The following is a 26,245-nucleotide window of genomic DNA, read 5'->3' on the forward strand; positions in this document are numbered from 1 at the left end:
GCAGAGACCAAGGGGAATGCCAGCACCACTGTTCAGTCTGTTCAGTCCACTCAGAACAACCCTACCTCTACTCTCAGATATTAATGTTATTATTATTATCAATTATTAATTATTCTTCTGACAACGTGAGAAAAGGCAACACGGTTATTAATAGAACAACCCAGTGTTTGAAAAAAGATGGAGATCTTCTGTTCCTCAGTCACTGCGGATTTCCAAGCACGTGCCCAGGTTCAGAGCGCCTGAGTAGCAGCACACCGCCTGGCTGACACCATCCAGCCCCCACGGAAGGGACTGCTCCGACCTCCGCCTTTTAGATTTGGCCGAAAGAAGTCCGCGAACGCGCTGGGAATCCAGGCCAGATTTTCACACATGAAGGCGGAAGTAACAGCGAGCCGGAAGTTCCAAAGCCCACACAGAGAAGGTGGGGGGTGGGGGTGGAGGAAGACTCGGTAGGGATGGCGGCTCAAATTCCAATTGTGGCCACCACTTCCACTCCGGGGATAGCCCGGAACAGCAAGAAGAGGCCAGCTAGTCCTTCCCACAACGGCAGCAGCGCTGGGGGTTACAGCGCCAGTAAGAAGAAAAAAGTGGCTGGCGCCAGCTTTACGCAGGTATGCTGTGGCTCGCCTGGCTTGCGCGTGCGCGGGGCCGTGCGGGGCGGAGCGAGGGCGCGTGCGCAGGGCGGGGCCGAGCGAGGGCGCGGGCGGCCAGGCGCTGATGGCCCGGCGAAGGTGCGGGACCTTGCTGTCTAGCCTCCGGTGGATGCGGATCTCATTTGCGGTGCAAATAAAACATTTTTTTCCCTAGTGTGGACAAGTGGGATTTGGTTCAAGCACCAACTGCATTGCGTAGTCCTTGAGAGCAGGAGGGTGGGGTTAATACCGACTTAGTAGCATGATCGTCCCTTCGTCGAGGTCGCATTTAGATGGAGATTAAGGACTTTGCTCTTGCAGTCAACGTGTGTCACCTTCGTCCTTTCTTTGGACGTTTACCGAGTGTGTGTGAGGTGCAGAGCGCCCGAATGTCCTACATGTAGGAATACCAAGAGTGGCTTCCTTCCTCCTCAGAAAAGTACTTTGTTGACTCTGTTTCTTCGTCCCAAAGTGGGTTTGGTCTTTCCCAATGGAGTTGTTCAAAGGATTCAATGAGGTCATGGTCGGAAAGCCCTGAGCACAGTGCCTGGCACAGGTTTCACGGTATCTGGGCAATCTAGGTTCCACAGTTCCAGCAAAGGATTTTCTGCAGAGAAGTGCTTTGGTTAGATTAGTATTTTGGTTAGATTAGTATTTTTCTTAGCTTCTGCTTTTTTATTTAAAGCAATAAGAGGGAAAAGATAGAGTGTGTTCCTTTGTCCTCTACAGCACATAGCGTGGCATCATTCACCAAGAACCAAGAGCGACTTTCTAGAGATGTTAAGTGCCCGTTGCATTTTGTAGCTGTAATGGGTAGTCCTCCCCCCTGCCCTTTTTAAATACTTTATTGAGATAGGAATGACATGCAGTAAAATGCACAAATCTTGACAGTACAGATCAATGACTTTTTATATATGTATATATCTGTGTGGCCAGATCAAGGGAATTTCCAAGAGCCCCTGAAAATTCCCCAGTGACCCTTTCTAGTCAATACCCTCCCTGCCACAGGTAACCAGTGTTCTGATATCTCTCACCATAGATTGACTTTGCTTTTTGAACAGAATATAAATGGAATCATATAGAACATACTATTTTGTGTTTAAGTTTCTCTGTGAAACTGTTTTCGAGAGTCATTCATTCATATTATCTGTATCAAGGTATCTGGTACATTGTGTCAACATACCACAACTGATGGACATTTGAGTTTACATTTGATTGGCTTTTATGGATAAGCTGCTCTGAACATTCCTATAGAAGTCTGTGCAAATATAGGTTTTCATTTCTCTTAGGTAAACGGATAATAGTGGAATTGCTGGATCCACTATTTAGACACACATTTACCGCAGAAACTGTTAAACGGCATTTCCCAAAGTAGCTGCACTATTGTGTATTCTTGCCAGTAAAGAATAAGAGTTCCAGTTGTTCTGTGCTCTCAACAATACTTGGCATCATCCATCTTTAATTTTAGCCATTCTGGTGGCTGTGTACAGGTATCTCGTTGTAGGTCAGAAGTCCTGGTACGATGTGACTGACGTTTGGTTTTCTGCTCAGGGTATCACAAAGCTGAAACCAAAGGGTTGACTGGGCTGGTCTCATTCCTTGCCACACAGCCTCGTCCATCTTCAAAGCCAGCTGTGGAGAATCTCTTGCATCCAATCCCTGTCACACACAGATGTTTCTGACTTCTCTTGACACTGAGCTCTGAACCCAGATTGAAGGATATATGTCATTAGGGCAGGCCCACCTGGATAGTCTCCTTTGTGTGAGGTCGGCTGACTTGAGACCTAAATTATATCTGCAAAACCCCTTCATAGTGGTACCTATATTCGCGTTTGCTTGAATAACTGGTAGGAGGAGTATGAACACTAGAAGCCAGGAATCTGAAGGGCCTTCTTAACAATTCTACCTGTCACATTTATGAAACAATTAGGAAAATACAGTAATTTCTAACCATGTACCAAAGTTGGTTATAGGTATTCTATGGTATTGGTGCCCTAGGGTGGTGAGAGACAGGAAGATGAGGACTCATGCAGGGACCGTAGTCACAGAAGGAAAGGTGGGGAGGCAGAGGGATTTGAGGTGGACTCTGAGGGGTGGTGGGTCTGAATGGGGAGGGCCTTCAAGGGCTGGAGCTGTGCACACATATCAGATTGCTTAAGGTTTTATCAGTGGGAAATGAGTGCTTTTTATATAAACAATTGTATTTCTTGAGTTAAAAGGGACTTGACAGATCTTTCAGTATCTAAATTTCCTAAATTCAATAGTTTCAGCTATTTTGTTTCTTACAAAAAAGCAGTGTCTGTAAAACTTTCATGGGATTTAAAAATCCCCCCATACAAGGGACATTTATATACGACATTAGAATGCTTTTTGAAATTGGTTAAAATAACTTGATATTGTGGATTCTTAAGGTGGGTTTTACTTTCTAGAATGTGCATGCTGTTTCCAAGTAAAATTGTGTACATAGATGAAATTTAAAGGGCTTTATGTTTGGAAGTCTTCAGGAGTTGAACAGAATATGTTTTAATGTTTTTGTTTATTTTTATTTTTTGAAAGAGACAAAGACAGAGACAGAGTGTGGGGGGGGGGAGGGGCAGAGAGAGAGGGAGACAGAATCCAAAGCAGGCTCTAGGCTCTGAGCTGTCAGCACGGAGCCCCATGCAGGGCTTGAACTTGTGAACTGTGAGATCATGATCTGAGCCAAAGTTGGACACTTAACCTACCCAAGTGTCCCAAGGATATTTTTGATATTCTGAGCAAAGCATTTATAGAAATTCCTTTATGTCAGTCCTAGGAAATAGTATTAAATAGTTTAATAGTACTAAAATAATTTCATTATTTCATCAAAGTGAATCTTTAATTCAGCAGAAATTACTGTTTGTGCTTGCTAAATTGTACAAAATGTACAACTGGATTTGTATTTTCCCTGTAAAATATGGGTGTTGATGAATAATGACATAATCTGGAAAGTGCTATTTCCCTTTCACTCTGGTTATGATACATTGAAAATGATTAGTGTTAACTTAGGTTGGTGAACAGATACACTTGCTAAAGTGAAAGAAATCATTATAAATAATAATAATTAGTATCTATTGAGATTTACTGTATCCCAGGCAATGTGTGCTAAGCACTAAGTACTATCTTATTTAATTATTATTATTATTATTATTTAAGTTTATTTATTTTGAGAGAGAGCAAGCACGAGTTGGGGAGGGGGAGAGAGAGAGAGAGAAGGGAGGGAGAGAGGGAGAGAGAGGGAGAGAGAATTCCAAGCAGGCTCTACACTGTTAGTGTAGAGCTCGATGCAGTGCTCCAACCCACAAACCTCGAGATCATGACCTGAGCTGAAATCAGGAGTCAGGTGCTTAAATGAATGAGCCACCCAGCGCCCCTAATTATTATTATTTTTAAGATTTTATTTTTTAAATTATCTCTACACCTAACTTGGGGCTTGAACTTCCTACCCCAAGGTCAAGAGTCGCATGCTCCACTGCCTGAGCCAGCCAGGTCCCCTACCTCATTTAATTGTTAAAATAAACCTCTGTGAATTGTTATTCTCCAGATGAAAAGACAGGATCAGAGAGAGAGAGAGAGAGAGAGAGAGATTGAGTAACTTTCCCGAGATCACACAAACTACACACAGTAGTCAGGATTGGAACCCAGGTGGATTGTCCAGAGTCCACATTCTCTTTTCTTTACTGCCTCTCTTGATATCACTCTTATCACTCTTCTACCTTGGAAGATAGAATTAAATATTTGATAGAACCAAATCCATGGTACAGAGAAATGCTTTTGGGGGGGGGGGTTTGATTAGATCAGTATACGGCATTGTAGACTTTCCAGATGCATATTGAAGTTGGTAGAATCTACAGAGAAACCTAATTGTCCTGTCGCCTGAGTGTTACACAATAGACTGATATGTGATGGTTAAGCAGTGAACACAACATCTAACTAAATATGTTAAGCAGCAGCAGTTGCTCCTTGAGAAGGTTATTATTATGCAGAGTGCAGTTGATCATAGACTCTTCTGTAATTGGAGACACCAGAGAATGCTAGACTGATTTGTTCGTCCAAAAAGTAATCATTCTACCCCGACTTTAAAAGAAAATCATGATAATGTTAGATTTAGAAGTTCCTTTTTTCTATTTTTAAAGTGGACATAACAAGTCACCCACTTCTTCCCCGACAGCTTATGTTTTCTACGTGGAGATACAGTTTTTCATCATTGTCCTTGATGTATGACATTGTGGACCCTGCTCTCACTTAGCGTTATTTCATGAATCTCTCTGTGTTGACAGACTTCTCAAGGGATTGAGTGCTCTTATTTAATCGACTTGATTGAATAGTTAGCTTGCTTCTCACACTTGAGCTATTTTCAGTAACCCTACCACAACGCTATAGTTTTGGTTTAGGCTCAGCGATTTGATTCTAGAATACTGTTAGATGGATGTAACTGAGGATTTGGGTTTTCAGTGATAAGACAAAGGCCATTTGTCTCTCTTCTTTGTGACCACGTTATCCTGAAGTCTGGGTCAGTTATGCAGGCTGCCCTCCAGAGAGATGTAGCTGTTATTGGGCGAGCGGAGGCCTTACGGACTGCAGGCCTGTGCTGCCTTGGTACGGCCAGGTATCTCCTCCCTGGGCCTTAGGTCAGCTCTTCTCGAGCTGCACAGAGGGGCAGCCCTGAGTGCTAAGCATTACTTCTTTCTTCTTCGTAGGGTATTCATGTCTCAGGGATGGGATGGTTCATCTCATGAAGTCTCTTGGTGTTAACGTGGTTCAGTAATGTGGAAACTGCACATCACTCAAAATGTTATTTGATTGTGTTCCAGCCTCACAGACTTGATCCTCCCTTTGACTGCAGGCCGCTCCCTCTGATCGCGTCACTAATAGGCACCAGGCTCTGGGCATGGCTGAAGCCCTGGGGAGGGAAGAATGAGGGCGCAGTCCCGGGGAGGTTGGGGTGAGGGAGGAGAGAAGGGCAGAACACCCAGTTGTGGGCCCGGAGTGGGGGTGTTCTCTTGGAGCCTGGTGTGAGAGGGAGGAGAGCCATGAGTTTGCCAGGCAGGAGGCAGCTCTGGAGCCATGTGGCTCGGGTCTCGCTGGGATGGCTTCCTTCCTCTGCGCCTTCCTCAGCCTGGCTCCTCACTGGCCCTGCTGACAAGGGAAGGACAGAGGATGGAGGGACCAAATGAGCGGGTGGGGTCCGCTTTGAAAATCAGGGCCTGAGCACAGCACCTCCGTTCCCTTGTTGCCCCTTCTCTGTGGTGCCGCCTGGAACGGCGGCGATGCAGACTTCTGGCATCTCGCCCACCCTACCCCCTCCCCAAGCAGATGCACCTGTCTGACGGTGCCTCCGCTCCCCTGGCAGAGCTCCCAGACCTTCCCACCCGCACACACTTGCTGAGGTACCTGCTTTTCTCGGTGGCCTCCCCAATCTCAGCGAGGCCTCTCTGCCCGCCAGTGTTCCCGTCTCTCCCTGGGGCCTGGGAACAGCCTGCATCAAAGAGCGCCCTGTATTCCTTCCCAGGATTTCACTGTGCACACAGCACCTGATTCCACTAGGAATCAGGAAAGAGGCATGCAGAGAAAGGGAGAGATGCCATCTTTCTGCAGTTCCTGCAGGGGAGGAAAGCCTTAAGGCTATAGCTTGAGGCTGGTGGCTGCCAGCTGAGTGTGTTCTGTGGATGGTTCTGTAATCATTGGGTGCGCTTGGGGCCTGCTTTTCCATGTCCCTCTGGGATCTCTCCTTGCTGCTTTAGCTGCCCCGTTTGTTTATTCTCTCCCAGGTGGAGACATTACATAAGTAGTCATTTTCTTAATGAAAAACCCCAACAGTATGCTTTTCTGTTTTGATGTGATGCTCCCTGCATGGTTCTTGGGGCTGTTTTCCTGTCTCTCACGTACTTTAGGCCATCCTGTAGGCCCAGCCTCCTGAAAGTCCATCCCCATCAGCCTGCTCCTCATGGAGTAGTCCCGTAGCCACCCTGGTTCTAAGCTTCTTGAGAAAAGGACCCCTTTGCTTCTTCTGACAGCAGTGGGTTTTCTTAGACCTGTTCATCTCATGTGTCTTCCAGCCAGTGGGCTAGGCTTCCTCCTTTGCCTTTAGAAAGAGCAGGTGACTGTCACTCTTCCCGACCTGCATGCCAGCTATAGCTTCCTCTCGAGGTCTGTGGAGCCTCTGGCTCATTCGCCATCAGGTTAGCAGCTGGCTGTACCCCAGGGGAGAGATCTCTCTTGGCCACTGTACTTTTTAAAAATTTTATTTATTATTACTATTTTTAATATTTATTCATTTATTTTGAGAGAGAGAGAGTGTGCGCTTGAGCAGTGCAAGTGGGGGAAGTGCGGAGAGAGAGGGAAAGAGAAAATTCCAAGCAGACTCTGAGCTGTCAGTGCAGAGCCCCATGCAGGGCTCGAACTCACGAGCTGTGATATATGACCTGAGCTGAAATCAAGAGTCGGATGTGTAACCGACTGAGCCACCCAGGTACCCCTGTTTTGTTTTGTTTTGTTTTACTGCTCTAAATATTTCAGTGTGGATGTCCTGAAACCAAAGGCATTCTCCGACACATAACAATAGTACAGCCATCCAATTTAGGGCATTCACAATGAAGCAACACTGACACCGATACATAGAACGTACGCTTGTCTTTGATCTGGTCCAGGGTCCAGTCTAGGATCACACATTGTGTTTAGTTGTCATATGTTGTTAGCCTCCTTTTATGTAGAGAAGTTCTTCGGTCTTTATCTTTCACGACCTGACACTGTTGATGCGTACTGGTCACTTATTTTATAGCATATTCCTCAGTTTGGGCTTGTCTGATATTTCCTCGTGATTAGATATGCGTAATACATTTTTGGCAGGAGTACAGAAGTGACACTGTCCCCTTCTCAGTGCATCACATCCTGGCACACGATGGCCACATGTTCTGTTACTGACAGTGTTAGCTTGGAGCACTTAGATGGTGTCTGCAGGGTTTCTCCACTGTTTGTATTAAGGTATCCTGTGGGGAGATACTTTGAGACTAGCTTTTTTTTTTTTTTTTGAGACTAGCTTTACTCATTCATCCATGTTTATTTGTTAACTGCTTTATTGAGTTATAATCCACATACCATAAAAGTCACCCTCTTAAGTGTACTCGTCAGTGGTTTATAGGATATTCACTGAGTTGTGCCACCATCTAATTTTAGAATATTTCCATGACCCTGAAAAGAAACCCTCTTCCTCTTAGCTGTCTCTCCCCATTCCCCCATCCTCCCAGCCCCTGACCATCTCTGATCTTAGTCCCTTCACGTAAATGGAATCATACGATATGCAGCCTTTTGTGTGTGTTTCTTTCAGTTACCATAATATTTTCAAGGCTTATCCGTGGTGTAGGATATATCAGTACTTCATTCCCTTCTATGGTTGAATAACACTCCATTGATGGACAGGTAGGTTGTTTGCACTTCTTGGCTATTATGAAAAATGCTTCTATGAACATGCACGTTTTTGCACAGACATTTTTTTTTTTTAAATTCTCTTGGGTATACACTTAGTAGTTGAATTACTGGGTCATAGGATAATCCTCTTCAACATTTTGAGGAAATACCAAACTATGTTTCGAAGTGGCCATACCCTTTTACATTCTCATAAGCAGCATATGAGGGTTACGGTGTCTCCACATCCTCGCCAGCACGTTATGTCTTTGATTGTGGCCATCCTGTATGTTGCCATGTGAGTGTGAAGCGGTATCTCATTGTGGTTTTGATTTACATTTCCCTAATCACCAATGATGTTGACCATTTGTAGATCTTCTTCAAAGAAATGTTTATTGAAATCCTTGACCCATTTTAAAATGGAATTGTCTTTTTGTTGTTGAGTGATAACAATTCTTTATATATTCTAGATCAGTGTTATTTGTTTTTTTGCTCAAAGTGTCTTTAGCTATGGGGACCTCTTCAAATTGGCTTCTGTGTCCTTTAATATACCCCCATCAGTTTTTGAGTGCTGTTATGGACTGAATTTATGTCCCTTTAGGATTTTTTTTTTTTTTTTTTTTTTTTGCAGGAGAGAGCGACAGAGACAGCACAAGCAGGAGAGGGGTAGAGAGAGGAGGATAGTCTCAAGTAGGCTCTGTACTGTCAGTGCAGAGCCCGGTGTGGGGTTTGAACTCACAAAACTGTGAGATCATGACCTTCTTTGAAATCAAAAGTCAGATGCTTAACTGACTGAGCCACTCAGGTGCCCCTCCCTTCAAGATTTATAGGGAGTCCTAACCCTAGCACACCTCAGAATGTAACTGTATTTGGAGATAGGGACATCGCAGAGGTAACTAAGGTTAAATGAAGTCACAAAGGTGGAGCCCTAATCCCTTACGACCATTGTCCCTATGGGAGGAAGAGACACCAAGGAGGGGAGTGTACAGAGGAAAGGCCATGTGAGGACACAGCAAGAAGACAGCCATCTACAAGCCAAGGAGTGCAGCCTCAGGAGAACCCTGCAGACATCTTGCCCTGGACTTGTAGTTTCCAGACTGTGAGGAAATACATTTCTGTTGTTTAACCCACCCAATCTGTGGCATTTTGTTATGGCAGCCCTAGCAAACTGATACAGCTCTTTTCTTACTTTCTCGAACCACAGGCTCATCTTGTACTTTTCTGCCCCAGCCCTAGAACCAGCTATTTTTTTAAGGATCAGTAGTTCTTGGAGAATAACTTTCAGAAACCAGGATCTGAACACAGGTGTGCCTGTTGTTTTCCAGCCCTCTCAGTGGAGAGAGTTAGCAACTATTGGTGTGTTTGTGTATGTGTATGTTCCTCCCCTTACTCTCTGTATCTCTTTCTCGATCTATGCTGTGTTAAAACCATGAGTCCACATTGCTAACCTCTGATTTCAGCCCCGTAGCACAGGCTTCATTCTAGCTTTCCGTCATCCCTCATTTCCTCCTTCTTAGAATACGTATATAGTAGTTTCGGAATTCTTAACCTGTACCCTTGTGAGAAAAAAACCTACCAATTGTTTATGGTCATTTTTGCCTTTAGCCTTAGGTTATATTGCTAAAATACTGTGTTCAGAGGTCACTGGAATTCTCTCTCCCTTCCTCCCCTTCAGTGTGGTTATGTTTGTCATTCAAAATACAGTTAGGTTGATTTGTTTTCGTTTGTAGTCCATTTTCCCTACCTCCTGCCCATCCTTGTTGGTTTTATTATTATTATTATTATTATTATTATTATTTTTTTTTTTTTTTTTAGTATGTGAAACTTTAACATGGTTCAGAAGGTCAAAACTCTACACAAAGCTGTACTCAGAGAAGTTTTACTCCTGTCTGCCCTTCCCATCTCCTTGTCCTTTCCACCTGGTTCCCCACGCCCCATAGGTAACCTGGCCCTGTCATTTCTGAGTCATCCTTCCTGTGTTTCCTTGTGTTCGGCCACTGCATTCCCCCCAGAGGATTCCTTACAATAAACTCCTGAGCATGTGCATCTTAAGATACAGATGCCGGCACTGAGTTACTCTGTGCTGTCTTGTTCCTTAACTCTAGCCAACTAGGTAATCAGTTAGCTGTTATTGGGAACCTACTCTGTGCCAGGCACTGGGTTAGATGCAGGGGACGGAAGACGGAGCCATACAGTGAAGCCGGCAGGGTGTGTCCCTGCTCTGCCTTCTTACTCTCTGAGTCTCGTCTCTCGTCTGCTCACCTGTCTCTTGGTCTCTCCTTCTTCTGGTCTGTTGTTCCCTGTTTCATAAAACTGCTGTTTTTTCATCGACTGAGACATAAACATGAACTATCCATCATTTATCTAATTTATAATAGATATTAGTCTTACAAATAGTCAACACAAAATAACATTGACAACTGGCTAAACCTATACAAGGTAACATTGATTATTGATTAAATGTGATGGGAAAATCAAATTTTCCTCATCACTTTGGGTCTCCTAGGATACACGTACCTGGCAGAAATGTCATGACCATGAAGGAAAAAGTAGAAGGGCAATAAAAGTTATGTACAAAATGCTAAATCTAATCTTTGTTACAAAATTAAAACTGACATGGAGTAATCCCAATGAAAATAATCTTAGTAAAGCACAAATGAGTACGGGAATATTGGAAACTGTTTGTGCCATATAGAAAATGACTCAATGGATTTTGTACCCGAAAATACAAAATTATACAGGAAGATGGGGGAGTGAACGCTGAGGCAGGAGAGGAGGCCAGGGTGTGTTTCTAATCTGAAGGTCAGTGGGGCCCACTGGCCCGCTGTAAATTGCGGAGTCACATCGGGCTTGCATTTAAGAGTGTGTCACTGACTGTGCTGGAGAGAAGGGAGTGGGCAAGGTGTGCACCACAGGGGCCGTCCTCAGGCCGAGAGCTGAGGACAGTGCAGATACAGGCTGAGGGCCGGGGGAAGGACTCATGGGACAGGGAGGGAGAGAGAAGAGATAGAACATTCGTGGCTACGGATGGTGGGAAAAGGTTGAGAAGTTGGAGGCCTCTTAGCTCCTACAGAGTTGACACCGAGCTGGGCTTTGGAATAGAGAAGAGTTAGGAAAGATCGTGAAGGGGGAATGAGTTGAGGGGCATGCCTGACAAAAGAGGTGGTATGGACAGAGGAGGAGCACAGGCCCACATGCAGAGACCTTGAGAGAGTCTGGGATGGTCTTTGAGAGGAGACTGTTCGGAGAACCACTGCAGCAGAGCGAGTGGCCCCGTGGCCCCCACATGGATGTCCCTGTGGGGGTGGGGGCAGTGGTGATGGAATTTACACACACACACACACACACACAACCAGCACTCTCCTACACTGCTGCTGGGAGTGTAAAAGAGGGCAGCCATTTAGGAAAATGAGTTGGCAGTTTCCCTATTACCCAACCATTCTGCTCCTAGGTATTTACCCAAGAGAAGTGAAAACACAGGTCTGCACAAAGGTTGGTACAGAATGTTCACAGCAGTGTTATTTATAATAGCCAAAGACTAAAACTGCCCCAAATGTTCATCAGCAGAGAGTAGATAAACAAACTGTGGTGGCGTTCCTCTGCTGAGTGGCCACAAATACAGGGAAACAGATTACTGAGCTCTGCAGCAACACTGCAGGTCTCAAATGCTCTGTGCTGAACTAAGGAAGCCAACACAAGAGTACCTGCTGTCAGATCCCGTCTCTGGGAGATACCACCTGAGGGTGGAAGGTATTGACTAGGAAGAGGCCTGAGGGAACTTTCTGGGATGATACAAATGTTCTGTATCTCGATAGGGACATAGATGAAACAAGTGTAAATATTTGGCAAAACTCCTGAAACCTACACTTAAGATCCGTGCATTTCATTGTATGTAAATTATGTATCATTAAAAAAAAAACCAATATGGTAGTCTGGAAATCACATTAAAAATCAGAAGTGGTTCTTAGTTTGGCTTGTTTTCTTTCTAGGTGATGGTTGACTTAAAAGGTTTTTTGTTTGGGATGCCTGGGTAACCCAGTTGGTTAGGCGTCAGACTCTGGGTTTCGGCTCAGGTCATGATCTCACAGTTTGTGGGTTCGAGTCCTGCATCGCTGCTGTCTGCTGTCAGCACATAGCTGACAGCTCTCTTTCTCCCTCTCAAAAATAAATAAACATTAAAAAATAAAAATAAAATGTTTTTTGTTTTAAAGTATTTAGCCTGCTTGTCAGGATGCTCTGGCTCTAGCCAGCTGACCTGTGGACATTCAGCCTCCTCTCCCTCTCTCTGTTCCTTCCTCCGAATGCTTCTATCCTGCTGCTCCCCTTAAGCATAAGAGCTGTAGCCTGGGTTTTCTGGCTGACGACACCCTTACAAGGGCTGGAGCGTTTTTTTGTCTCAATGTTTTGAGACACAGTTTGACAAGAAAGATCAGCAGGTTTGAATCCAGAGGCAATCACTGTGTGGCCTTGAAGCCATACCCCTGAGCCTCTATTTTCTCTTCCGGAAACTGGGGATAAGAGCAGTTGTCCGAGTTAAATGAGCTGGCTCAGGTAGGACACCCATCTCTAATGCTTGGCACATTGAGGGAACCGGGAACTGGGGTCCTGGCTGTCTCTGCTGTGGCTTCTGCACAACAGGGGCTGCTCCCAGTCTGGAATGGCCTTCTCTGGTGCAGGCCACCTGCTAGGGCTCTGGGACACTGTCTTTCTTCACATGTCCTGTGGTATCATCTCGTGTCTTGCTGGGAGCCGAGTTAGGGAACTCACCTAGAAGAACCTGACCTCAGACTATCCTTATTATATTTTAAGGGTATCAGCATGGAAGCCATGAGTGAGAATAAAATGGTGCCCTCTGATTATAGTACAGGACCTATGGAAAAAGCTGCCAAGCCATTGCCATTTAAGGATCCAAACTTTGTGGTAAGGAGGCTGCTAGGAGATGGGTGGGGGCAGAAGGAGGGCCCTTCCCACTGATCTCCCAGTGTGCTGGTTCCCAAGGATTTGGGTGTCTTTTGTGGAACTGGTTAAAGATACTATTTTGAGGGTGGGTCATTTCCATGATTCTTCACCATCCCTTTTCATTGGTTTTACAGAAGTTTTAGGTGAGGCTTAAAATAATTAACTGAAGGAGGAGGCTCCTCCTTAGCATAAGTAAATCTAACTTATGTTGCTCTAAAGTAGATATAGGCTACTCTTCTTTTCATTCTTAAAGGATATAATAATTATATTATTATAAAGACTCATATTACATCATTAGAAGTTTTGCATTAATTAGTTTTGAAAATACAATATTACCAGTGCTGGCAACAGACTTTTGTTATTCTTTTCCATTTTACTTTGTCATTTTTATAGAATGACAACAAAAAAGAAATTTCCAGAAGGTTTGCCATGCCATGATGGGAGGCTTACTTGGGTTTTCCAGGATCTCCAGTAATTTATGAGGCAGTGACCTGCCCTCAGAAGGGAGTTTAGAGATGTAGTCATGAGTTTAAATCTAATTTTGTAATGCATTTCTTTTAAAGTAATGGGAAATTCATGAGTGAATTCTATAAAGTTAGTCCTAACAAAGGATGTGATTTTCTATAAGCATGTTAAAACAAACAAACCACCTTTTATTTCTATTCTGTCACCAACTAACCCATGGGTTTTGATAATCCAAAAGTTGTGTTTTTATAAGTAAGATTAAAGTGTACAGTGTCATACTTAAAAATTAAAAAAACAGCCCTTGGGGCACAAGAGAGCTGACAGAATGAGGGCTGTGTTACAGTTATGAATGAGCATGATTCAGATTCTGAAATGGTAGCCTCCACTGAGTTTTGTTTCTTCTGATCCACGTCTTTAACTCAAGCACTCTGGCCACGGTGGCGCGGTAGCTGGCAAGAAGAACAGAACCTGGAAGAACCTGAAACAGATCCTCGCTTCGGAAAGGGCATTGCCGTGGCAACTGAACGACCCTAACTGTGAGCTGTCTGGAGCCTTTCATGTGTTTATAATGTTCAGACTAGCAACTTCTAACAAACCTACATGATTTGGCTGTGTCCTCATTAATGTAGGAAACGACTTATAGCCTAAGAATTCTATAGCTGCCTCACTATAGGGAGATACTGTACGTATTTCCTCATAACTGTATCTGTGTTGAACCTGTTTGTGTCGTCACGCGTGTGTGGTTTTTGGTGTCACCGTTAACATTTCCACCTGGAGGAATAGGTCCTGATATGGTCGTACTGGCGTTTCTGTCAGGCAAACTTCTTACTCAAGAGTCTCCCCTTAAAATGTATTTTCCAAGGCTGCCCAAGATTTAGGAGGGTTTCTAACAACTAGCTTAGAGGCTAACTCTGTTTTGCTTTCTGGGCTGTTGTTTTTCAGAGTAAATGCTTTATGCTGCAGTATTTTCCAATCTGTGTAAAGCACTGTTGTAAGTTCTGTTCAACTTCATCGGAAAGTAGAGGTCAAATCTCTGTCTGCGTCCTGTCCCATGGCACATCTTTCACAGGGGTGACTCAGATGGGTGACAAGTGAATTAGTCAGCAGTCCGGGTGTGGACATTCCGGTGTCCGGGTGCACAGACCCAATTAGGGGGTTGTTTGGCATCGCCCTCAGCCCATGTAGCCTCTGACAGTGAGAGTGGCTTGTGGGCAGATGAGCTTTTCCGGTGGTTCTGCTGGAGCACAGGCTCCCTGGGGACAGGGCAGGGCTGCATCCAGAGCCTGCACTTGGCCTGTGACGTAATGCATTATCCCCCTGGAGAGTTTTGGGAGCACTTGATCGCAGAATATTAATTTCAGAAATATTATCCAACAGCATTTTAGGAGAGAAAAGGAAAGGGATCCGAATATTTTAAAGCCAGTCTAGTTATCTTCTTTCCTTTTCTTTTTTCTTTTTTTCCTCCGATAGACTTCAGTATTGATGCTCCTCCATCCTTCAAACCAGCTAAGAAGTATTCTGATGTTTCAGGTCTTCTTGTGAGTATAATTACATCTCTGTCTCCTAGCACTGAGTTGAAGAGGAGATTTCACAATACTATTTAGACAGTGTTGATACCGACCAGCCCTGACCCTGCCTGGAGCCTGCATACTTTGAATAGGTAATGGGTTTGTGCTGAAGCACTCACAGGCTTGTCTTAGAGTGGCTACAGCCTGGGGCATCCATGTGGGCAGGCTGGAGGGAAGATTGCTCCAGAAGGTGGGAGACACGAGTTTCACTTCCCCTTCCTTTTCTCATTAATATATGAGATAACATGAACGAAACAATAATTTCTTTTTTAACTGCTGAGGTTTAAAAAATTTCTCGCATCTTAGAAATGATCGTACTCTAAAAAACAAATTTAAACTTCTCCAAAGACTAAAGACACATTATGGTAAAGGCAGTGATTTTCAAACTTATTTGTAAGCATTGGAAACATTTTATGCATCGCTTTTCCAAGTGAAATCTCTGACAGAATCCCTGGGAGCCCACTGACCCAGTGTGGTCCCTTGTGGATCTGGTCCTCTGTCCTCCCCACTTCTGTGACCCCTAAAGTGCTTCTGGGGAACACAGTTCCAACACCAGCAATGTTGTTGGATAAGTAAGACTTGGGCAACTTGCTGAACTTGGGAACCTCAGAGAACCTCATCTCCTTCAGCCCCGCTTCCCGTCCTTTTCACCACTCTTATGTTTGGAAGATGGGCCTTTTCTCATAACTGTAGAAATAATGAGGCACACTTCACTTTTCAAAACTCATACACATCATTTAAATGCCTTACATTTTTATAAAAATGTAGGACTCCAAACATCTGTAACAAACTGACTGAACTAATGGGCTACATTTTACACTGGGGAAGATTTGAGGTTTTTTTATATTTTTGAAAATAATATTAGTTATACTTTCTGAATCAGTTGTGTATTATAGCTTTTCCTCCGGAAAGCACACACTCCTCAGTGCACTACAAACTTTCTAACATAGACCCTTAAACAGTGATCACAAAAAAACAACAGGGAGAGTAGAAGTGCTGTAACACAGCGTGCGTGTGCGTGTGCGTGCACATGCGTGTGTGTGTGTGTGTGTGTGTGTGGTGGATTCTTTTGCCCTCCATTCAGAGTACATATCCCCTTCTAACCTTGGAGGGGAGTTCAACTTGTGAGCAATGTTGTAGTCCTACGCTGATTTGTCTCCTGCCTGAAAATAGTCACCTTATGTATTTGACCCTTTTTTTAATAGTTGTTCAGAGCTAGTCTGGCAGAAGTTATTCTCTTACGGTTCCAAATGGACATTTCTCCTTGAAGAAGCTAGGGTTTATGGGCAGGTAGCTTTATCCTCACCACTAGGCAGCTCATGGGCTCCTGCACTGGTTTGCACACATCAGGAGGCATGAGAATCGTTTTGAGAAGCGCTCTTCCAGGTCCCTTTGTGTAATGGACAAGGACTTGTCATGTCATACCTAACAAAACTTCTTGCCGCACTGTATGTAAGAATTAAGAAAATTTGAATATACAAAGACCTCTACCAAATCATTCAAAGACAATCCCATAGAAGGGCTGGCTAAAAGGATATAAGTACAGTTACAAGGAAGACATGCAGATGACCAGTAAGTAGATATTCAGTCTCACTGATAATAAGGGAAAAGCCTCCTCGGTAGAAAAGAGGGGTGCCTGGGTAGCTCAGACAGGTAAGTGTCCTACTCTTAGTTTCAGCTGAGGTCATGATCTCATGGTTTTGTGAGTTCAAGCCCCACGTTGGGCTCTGTGCTGACAGCAAGGGTCTGCTTGGGATTCTCTCTCTCCCCCTCTGTCTCTCTGCTCCTCCCTACTCGCACTGTCTCTGTCTCTCTCAAAATAAATAAACTTAAAAAAAAAAATCATCAGTAGGGAAGAAATGAAAATGTTTTCTCCAGAGGCAAGGGAAACAAAAGCAAAAATGAACTATTGGGACCTCATCAAAATAAAAAGCTTCTGCACAGCGAAGGAAACAATCAGCAAAACTAAAAGGCAGCTGATGGAGTGGGAGAAGATATTTGCAAACAACAGATCAGGTGAAGGGTTAGTATCCAAAATCTATAAAGAACTTATCAAACTCAACACCCAAAAAGCAAGTAATCCTTTGAAGAAATGGGCAAAAGACATGAATAGACACTTCTCCAAAGAAGACATCCAGATGGCCAACCGACACATGAAAAAATGCTCATCATCAGGGAAATACAAATCAAAACCACAATGAGATACCACCTCACACCTGTCAGAATGGCTAACATTAACGACTCAGGCAACAACAGATGTTGGCGAGGATACGGAGGAAGGGGATCTCCTTTGCCCTGCTGGTGGGAATGCAAACTGGTGCAGCCACTCTGGAAAACAGTATGGAGGTTCCTCAAAAAATTAAAAATAGAACTACCCTACAACCCAGCAATTGCACTACTAGGTATTTATCCAAGGGATACAGGTGTGCTGTTTCGAAGGGACATATGCACCCCAATGTTTATAGCAGTGCTATCAACAATAGCCAAAGTATGGAAAGAGCCCAAATATCCATCGATGGATGAATGGATAAAGAAGATGTGGTATATATATCTACAATGGAGTATTACCCGGCAATCAAAAAGAATGAAATCTTGACATTTGCAACTACGTGGATGGAACTAGAGGGTATTATGCTAAGCGAAATTAGTCAGAGAAAGACAAAAATCATATGACTTCACTCATGAGGACTTTGAGAGACAAAACAGATGAACATAAGGGAAGGGAAGCAAAAATAAAAACAGGGAGAGGGACAAGACATAAGAGACTCTTAAATATGGAGAACAAACAGGGTTACTGAAGGGGTTGTGTGTGTGGGGGGGTGGGCTAAATGGGTGAGGGGCATTGAGGAATCTACTCCTGAAATCATTGTTGCACTATATGCTAAATAATTCGGATGTAAATTAAAAAAAGAAAAAAAAGAAATGAAAACGTTTGCTTATAAACGTCAACATAGAGAAGTGGATATCCTCACACATGGCCCTTTTGAGGTGGGAATACTTTGGTCTGGGTTATTTGGAAGACATTTGGCAATACCTATTGAGGCAGAAAAGCGAAAGCCTGGGACCCAGCAGTCTGCCTTCTAGGGAAGCAGTGTGCACAAGGAGCTTCATGCAGAAGTGATTATGAGAAAATGTGATGGTGAGCAAAATACTGGAAACAAAATCAAGGTCAGTCACCCGGGGTGTGGGGTTGGGGGTGTTTTCATACTGTCCTGTGAGGCTGACGTGTATGCAATAACATGGATAAACTTCCAAGTTGTATCGTGCAACTTGTATCGTGAGGGTGCAAAGTAGTAGAAGCAGCATTGTACCACTTATGCAGAAACTAACACCCACTCACAAAAATATTCTGGGTAATTTCTCTGGTGTGTTTGTGTATGTGTGTAAGGGTATATACAAACAAGGTCTGGAAGCGTGCCCACTTACAGTGGTTTCCTTGGGAAAGGCAAGGATTTTTGGATGGTAGAAGGTTGGAAAAGAGGACTTTAGTCTTATTCATAATGTTTTCTTCCTTCCCTTTCGTTTCCTTTTCCATTCTCTTCCCTTTCCTCTGAATATGTCCATTTGTTGCTTGTGTAAATTAAAGTTACATAGGGGCGCCTGGGTGGCTCAGTCGGTTGGGCGTCCGACTTCGGCCCAGGTCATGATCTCACGGTTCATGGGTTCAAGCCCCACGTCGGGCTCTGTGCTGACAGCTCAAAGCCTGGAGCCTGCTTTGAACTCTGTCTCTCTCTCTCTCTCTGTCTCTCTCTCTCTGCCCCTTCCCTACTCACACTCTGCCTCTGTCTCTCAAAAATAAACATTGAAAAAAAAATTTTTTTTTTTAATTAAAGTTACATCATTAAAAATGAAGCCCAGCTCATGTTAACACTGCCACACCTGTCTGCTGGGCGTGGGCAGGCAGGGAGGTGTGCAGGGTCACACCTGTGTTTAGCCCTCATTACAAAGTGATGGGAAGTACAGTGGTTCTGGGTGAGCAGTGAACACTGCCGGTCACCTTGCAGCCAGGGGAGCCTTACAGGTCTTTACTGGCGCCCCACGGGAAGGCGGTCATTGTTGTGTTCAGGCTCAAGGCATGGAATCCGAGGAGGGCAGACTGGAGGAGTGCAGCTTTTCCCTTGTTCACCTCTGGGGTGTCACTTGGCCTCCTCCCTTCTGCTCAGAATACTAGGTCAGGTCCGGTCTGTGCGAGCTTTTGTTGGTAACCTTTCTGTCGGTGCCAGAGTATCTCTGTATTCTGCGTTATTTATTCCTCAGCCTTCTTGGCACCGAGGTCTGAACTTGGGCGGGCCGGCTCAGCACAGTGTGGTGGTAGGAGTGAGGCAGCCACAGAAGTGGAGCCAAGCCAGAGCTGGTTCATATACAGAGGCCAGATGATCAAAGCCAGACGCACAGGCCTGCACCCCTGCTTGGAACTGCGGTAGAGCCTCCCCTGCCAGCCAGTTCGTCCGGCCGCTGCGTGGCCAGGAGCCCTCAAAGGGGACTTGTTGCTCTCTCTCTACTTAAGCCTTCCTTGATATTACTGTCATTACAGGAAATGTGGTACAGAAAGCAAGATCTGGATTAAGCCAAAGGATTGAAGTTTTATTTTATGGAGAGCTTTAATGAATCTTTAGGAATAATCTCATTTTCCTGACACATTGGATGTTAAATAGCTGCTGGAGATCCCCTGTGGCCGAACTGAGGACTTTTTATAGAGTGTGAGAAACCTACGACTGACTCCCTTCAGCTTCCTGCTTCTTCAGCCTTCCCTCTCCCCTGAAATAACAGCACTGCTGCATGTCTGGGGGCCACACAGAGCTGATCTGCGCTGAGCAGACAGTCCACACTCGAGTAACTGGACGTTATCTGTCTAGACTTTAATGGCATCTTTTATAATTTTTTCAAGGAGTTCCAAATGACTCATCCTCATGTTTTGTTTCAAAATCTGTAGAAGCCACATGACTTGAGGTAATACAGTGAGTGAATTTATTTTCTCCACTTTGCATGTGGGGAAAACACACTAAAAGATAATTTTGATATGTCCGTGGGAAGTGAGTTCTGTTTTCTGTGATCATCCTGATAGTCCATTTGTTCGTTCATTCATTCAGTCATCACTCGCTGTGCAAACACCACCTGAAGGCCCACCGTGCACTCCGTATTGCACTAGGGGCAGAGATGCGGTGATAAGCAAAGCAAGGGTTCCTGCCTCATGGAGCCTCTCAGCCTAGACCTTAGTCAAAGAGTTATGCAGATAGTAAGTGTAAGAGTGAGAGACAGATGTGGGGAGAGTGGGGGAGCAGATAAAGCTTCCCTGATGAGATGACTGGGGGCCGAGTCCTGAAGGACAAGCAGGCAATTAGGGAGTAAAGTGGCCCAGTTGGGGGCCCCTCCTCAGGAAAGGGCGAATGGGGCATGAATGCAGGGAGGGCCTGAGAGCCAGAGCTGTTGGAACCAGAGTGGGGACGTGTGGCTGTGGAAGAGGCTTGGGAAGGAGGAGGGCCCAGGAGGGCTTGCCGGCTCTGAGGAGCAGTGCTTGAGGATGTGGCCCTTTGTCCTGAGGAAAGAGAGCAGCTACTGAGAGATCTGCTGAGGAATGAATGACGTGGTCAGAAGCGCAAGTTGTGAAGATGGCCTTGGTTGCAGTTGTAGGGCGGTGGTCCCTTCCAGTGGGAGGGTGGGTGTGGGCGGCCCCTCCAGCTCTGCGGTGTAGCCCAGGGAGCCACAGGAGTGGCACGGGGACGGTGTGGAGGAGCAGGAGTGGAGTGCACTTGGGGCAGGCGTGGTGTGACAGGGAGGGGCGAGTGTGCGTGGCAAGCCCCTGTTCCCTGCCTTGGGGGATGGAGCTAGAATATCTGTTTGAAGCAGGGGGCGGGGGGAGAGAGAGAGAGAGAAAGAGAGAAAGAGAATCCCAAGCAGGCTCCACACCATCAGTACAGAGGCTGATGCAGGACTCAGTCTCATGAACCATGAGATCATGACATGAGCCAAAATCAAGAGTCAGACACTTAACCTACTGACCTACCCAGGAGCCCCAAAGCAGGGGGGGTTTGAAGGCAGGGACCAGGGAGGGATGATCCTCGTGAATTCCACTTTGGACCTGTTTCTTCTAGCCTTTGTGACACCAACCAGAAGAGTCGTAGTGTCTGATGTGGTCACTCCTCTTCCCTTCGTCCATACCCTGAAGTATTTCTCAAGTCTGGGAAGATTAACCAGTCTTTGCCAAAGTGAGCAGTTTAGCGTTCATGGTGACAGAGGAAGGCAAAATGAAGATATTTTACTTTAAGTACAATAGAAAAAAACTTTAAGCTTGAACTTAAAATGTTCAGCACTAACAACAATTTTCCGCCTTTCCCTGTGCCTGTTTCCCACCCAGGCCAACTACACTGACCCCCAGAGCAAGCTGCGGTTCAGCACCATTGAAGAGTTTTCCTATATCCGGAGGCTGCCATCTGATGTCGTCACTGGCTACCTGGCCCTGAGGAAGGCCACGAGCATCGTTCCCTGAGCCTTGAGAAACGGAGATGATGTGGAAAGCTGTTTCAAAGGCAAACTCTGGACTCATGATTTTGTTTCATGGAAACAAACTCATTGTGCTTGTCAATCTGGAAATGTCAGTGCTGTGCCTTGGAAAGAATGTTTGGCTTTAATTTAAGGTTTTTTTTGTTTTTTTGTTTTTTTTTTTTTGGTTTTCTGTTTTCCCTCCAAGTGGGATGTTTCCTGTTGAATTAAATTATACTTCAGTTGTTGCCTCAAGTCAACTTGTTTGATGAGAAAATATAAAATTGTGCTTTTAACTTAACCCATGTACATCCCTGGATTTTGCTTCAACGTTGTAAACTGTCTTATAACACATTTAAAGCTCTACAATGAATCCTGACAACAGGGCTGGGTTATTCCTGGTGACTCCTACTTTAGAGCAGATTAGTCCTTCTTTTTGATCAGAATGCATGGAGGAGGTCCAGAATTGGGACTGGAGAAGACAGAGCTGAGTAATCACCCTGTTGCACTGGGCCAGCCTCTTCCCAGCCTCCAGAACTGAGATACATGTCTGTTGCTTAAGCCGCCCAGTCTGTGGCATTTTGTTATAGCTGCCTTAGCTGGCGAAAACACCAGCCCAGGCCCCATTTCTGGGGTGTGGGGTGTGAACACTGACACCTCCTCCAAAAGGGCCTTTGTCCTGGTACTGGCTGCTGCCCCTCTAACCGAAGCCTGCTCTGGAACAGCAGGGTTTGTTTCCCCTTCCTATGAGACACAGAAGCACTCCTGGGCCTCTCCAAGCCCACTCCCATATTTCTCTAGGGAGGACAGTGGAACCAGACCCTGGAGCCTCTGGGCCTGAGCTGCCTCTGCTTTGGGGGATTAGGAGGCCAGGTGCCTTTTCTTCCTGAGGGAACACCCCTCCCACAACCCTCTCCTGGCTTAAAGAAAGGAAAAACAAAGCTGGGAGAGCAGCCTGCTGGGCAGGTGGCACCTGCCCAGAACCTGGCTTCCTTTTCTCCGGGTATGGCAGCCCCTGCGTCATTCAGCACCTTCCCAGTGACCAGTGGTGAGGGTGGGAAGGTGGCTGTGTGGCTCTCTTCTCCCACGGAGAGGGCCTAAGGGAGGGCCAGGACAGGTGGGAACCTTTCCTAAGCCCACAAGCACTGAACATCCGAGCCTCTGGGGCAGGGGTCCTCCGGCCTGAGACCCACTGCTGAAACTGAAGTTCTCTGAGACCGGAGGCTGCTTCTTGGGCTCCCACTTTACCTCTGGCGCTTGCTGCTAGCGTCAGCCTCGGAAAGCCCCCCCAGTTTCCCTTTGGGTGGGAATAAGGAGTAAGTGAGCCAAGGGCCCTTCCGGTTTCACTTCCACCTTCTAGTAAACAAAGAAAACTTCGGGCAGGTCCACCTCTTTTCCACGAAGGCCCCCAAGTGGACATTTTAACCATTTTTAGAAATGGAAGTTGTAATCGTTTCTAACACTTACATTGCTGGGCACTACCTCAGTCCTAACTGTTCAGAATCTCCTGGACCGGGGTCCAGGGTGAAGGAGAATCCCTGCCTGTACGCGTCCATCACAGGGGCCCACAGACCATTGCTCCTGCAGGCCTCTCAGGGTTTTTGGGGGGTGTGCACGTGCACACGTGTGCGGTGAACCCTCTGTCACTGTCACCTGGGACCCATTAAGATGCAGATTCCTGGGCCGTACCCTAGACTCCTGACCCAAGGAGGGAGTGAGACCCAGGCATCTGCATCTGACAAATGTCCCTGGGTGAACGTGACATGTAGAAGTGTGACAGCTGCCTCCTTCCACAGGCAGAGGGAAGCACGTGTGCCATACGCCTGGCTTCCTTTCCTGTTTCCCTTCCAGGCTTTCCCTGCCAACCTCTGCACAGAGGGCTGAGTCCCACAGGTCAGGTCATTTCTCTCACTCCAAGCAACAGGGGTCCAAGCTGAGCCAAACTAAGCTTCAAGCTGTGGACACTTCCAATAAGGAGTCCAGGCAGGTAGTTTCGTGCTGTGTCTCCCAACCCAGAGGTTCCCAGCCCTGGCTGCGCATTAGCCTTACCTCTGTTGCAGGGGAAGGTGGGGAGAGGTATGAAAATACCCAGGGACTCTGATTCAGCTGGCCTGAGCTGGGGCCTGGGCACAATAATTTCAAACTCCCCAGATGATACTAATGTGCAGCCATGTCAAGAACCTTTGCTCTAACTACAAAGTGAATATTGCACATGGGGTATGTTTTCTAATCCACAGATCAGCTGCCTCTTGCACTACAGGGCCATGGGCAGTTTGGAAATGTGTGTATGGCAGGGGGCGGGGGGTGGTTAGGATTCCTTTTCATGCAGCATCCCAGCACATTGGAGATTCCTCCTTCTTCCCTCTTCTCATGTTTAATCAGTCCCCATGTCCCCTCTTTGCTCACACTGATCCTTCCTCTTCTGTTTAGTCCTTTTCCCACCCAACTTCAGGAATACATCACCTCCTGCCTGGACATTTTCACTGTCCTCCCAACTCTCTTTCCAATGGTCTAATCTCCACCCCACTGCTTTCCCCTCTGCGAGCAGAGGGCCCTTCCTCAACTTCGGATGAGAACTTGACTTTGCCCATCACGGTATGTCCAATTTGTCTCAGGTACCTTGTCAATTCTGTCATTGGCCTCTAATGTCCAAAGGATACACTCAGCCCCTTAAAAAAAAAAAAAAAAAAAAAAAAAAGAAAAAAGAAAAACATTAGCTGAGAAATCAGATTGTTTTCATAAGACCAAACTGAGGTCCAGTCTGCTCAGAGTAGAGTTTGACTCTTTCCCAATATCTGTCTGATAACTTATCTTCACTTTAAGAGGAGGAGAACAATCTATTATCACACATAGATTAGACCCTCTTGTAATGTTGGACAAGTAATCTCCAAAGCCCATGTGGATGAGAGGGACCTATTTTGCCCCCATCTCTGAAGTTAAAGGATACATCCGTCTGGATTTTGAATTTTGTTTTATAATTGGGCCAAAAGTGTTTTTGGTGGGAAATCTCTCATTTCTGAATCCATGGCCATTGGAAAGAGACATCAGACTCTTGATCCTGCTTCCAGTGAGCTATAACTGAGTTGGGAGTGCCTAACTTAGTAAAAATAAAGGGTAAGGAAAAAAATGGGTGGAGTAGGGAGTAAAGAACCTAACCAAATAGGACAGAACAAACAGGGCAGGAGCCTTGGGAAGAGACTGGGAATGATGTCCTCTTCCAAATGCATGAGATTATGAGTGTTATTTAAAATACTCTTCTACTGGGGGGCACCTGGGTGGCTTAGTCGGTTGGGTGTCCGACTTTGGCTCAGGTCATGATCTGACCTGGTTTGTGAGTTTGAGCCTCCCGTTGGGCTCTGTGCTGACAGCTCAGCACCTGGAACCTGCTTCAGATTCTGTGTCTCCCTTTCTCTCTGTCCCTCCCCTACTTACACACACTCTCTCTCTCTGTCTCTCAAAAATAAATAAACATTCAACAATAGCCAAATTATGGAAACAGACTAAATGCCCATCAACTGATGAATGGATAAAGAAATTGTGGTTTATATACACAATGGAATACTATGTGGTAATGAGAAAGAATGAAATCTGGCCTTTTGTAGCAACGTGGATGGAACTGGAGAGTTATACTAAGTGAAATAAGTCATACAGAGAAAGACAGACACCATATGTTTTCACTCTTATGTGGATCCTGAGAAACTTAACAGAAGACCATGGGGGAGAGGAAGGAAAAAAAAGGTTAGAGAGGGAGGGAGCCAAAGCATAAGAGACCCTTAAAAACTGAGAACAAACTGAGGGTTGATGGGGTGGGGGGAGTGGAGGGGAGGGGAGGGTGGGTGATGGGCATTGAGGAGGGCACCTGTTGGGATGAGCACTGGGTGTTGTATGGAAACCAATTTGACAATAACTTCATATTAAAAAAAAATTTACTACATGTAAATAAATAAACAAACAAACAAATAAATAGAGAACACAGTAAACAAAGACCATATAGGTACAAACCAAATATTTGGGTATTTGACATCAAATTGATTAAATACGTAAAAGCATTAAGTACAAATCTGGAAAGCTAACTTTATTAAAAAGAAGCAGGTCCATAGTTTGTAATTAAATTAAGCTGGAAGAGATTGTGTTACTTTACATGTCAGTCATTGGTATATAAGATTATACCATTGTGTTTTGAGAAAAGTCTAAAAATATATGTTTCTACGTTTACATCGTTTGAAACTTACTAACATGGCTGATGGCAATCTATAGACCTAATAACTACATTTGGGTAAAAAAAAAAAAATTTTTTTTTAATCTTCTTCTATCGGATAGGAATGTGTAGGCCTTATTTAGATACTGATTCAAACAAAAAGACCTAAAACATTTTTGAGATCATTGGAAATTTGATATTTGATGATATTTGGGAACTCTTATGAATAATGGTCTTATAATGTTAAAGGAAAGAATTTGTATCTTTTAGAGACACATACTGAAATATTTATGGATGGAGTGATATGATCTCTGGGATTGGCTGCAGGACAGTATGGGAGAGAGGAAGTGGATGGGGGTGGTGCTGAAACAAGACTGGCCGGGAGTCAACAACTGTTGAAGCTGAGTGATGGGTACACATACGTTCATTATACTATTCTGCTTTCATATGTGTTTGGATTTCTCTATAATAAAATGCTTTTTTAAAAGAATATGATATTTTTAAAACTAAAAATTAAAATA

At 45.0% G+C, this 26,245-nt stretch overlaps 1 protein-coding gene and 1 long non-coding RNA gene across 4 annotated transcripts in view; one reads left to right on the forward strand and one right to left on the reverse strand.

The window, feature by feature from the left end:
• Window positions 1-381: 381 nt before the first annotated feature.
• INO80C (INO80 complex subunit C) lies at window positions 382-24,974 on the forward strand. Of its 2 annotated transcripts, none has more exons than XM_058692350.1 (5): window positions 382-611; window positions 12,864-12,974; window positions 13,903-14,014; window positions 14,949-15,016; window positions 21,402-24,974. In XM_058692350.1, exons 1-5 carry the CDS (start codon window positions 456-458, stop codon window positions 21,531-21,533), a joined length of 579 nt encoding a protein of 192 aa, XP_058548333.1. In that variant the 5' UTR covers window positions 382-455; the 3' UTR covers window positions 21,534-24,974. The 2 variants fall into 2 exon arrangements, with proteins under 2 accessions (XP_058548333.1, XP_058548334.1); XM_058692351.1 differs by lacking the exon at window positions 382-611 and adding an exon at window positions 8,914-9,153.
• Window positions 24,129-26,245, reverse strand: part of LOC131490197 (uncharacterized) — a 71,040-nt gene continuing 68,923 nt past the window's right edge. For both annotated transcript variants that reach the window (XR_009250986.1, XR_009250985.1), the window contains one exon: window positions 24,129-24,195. This is a non-coding gene — a long non-coding RNA (uncharacterized LOC131490197). The remainder of the gene's footprint in view (window positions 24,196-26,245) is intronic.

The sequence above is a fragment of the Neofelis nebulosa genome, chromosome 11 (assembly GCF_028018385.1).
Source record: "Neofelis nebulosa isolate mNeoNeb1 chromosome 11, mNeoNeb1.pri, whole genome shotgun sequence".
Lineage (NCBI taxonomy): Eukaryota > Metazoa > Chordata > Mammalia > Carnivora > Felidae > Neofelis > Neofelis nebulosa.

Bases quoted from the DNA above. Each gene is read 5' to 3' on its own strand.
- INO80C (XM_058692350.1), top strand. From the start codon at position 456: ATGGCGGCTCAAATTCCAATTGTGGCCACCACTTCCACTCCGGGGATA. The intron at 12,975-13,902 runs GTAAGGAGGCTG...CTTTAACTCAAG, and splicing joins TTAAGGATCCAAACTTTGTG to CACTCTGGCCACGGTGGCGC. The intron at 14,015-14,948 runs GTGAGCTGTCTG...TTCCTCCGATAG, and splicing joins GCAACTGAACGACCCTAACT to ACTTCAGTATTGATGCTCCT.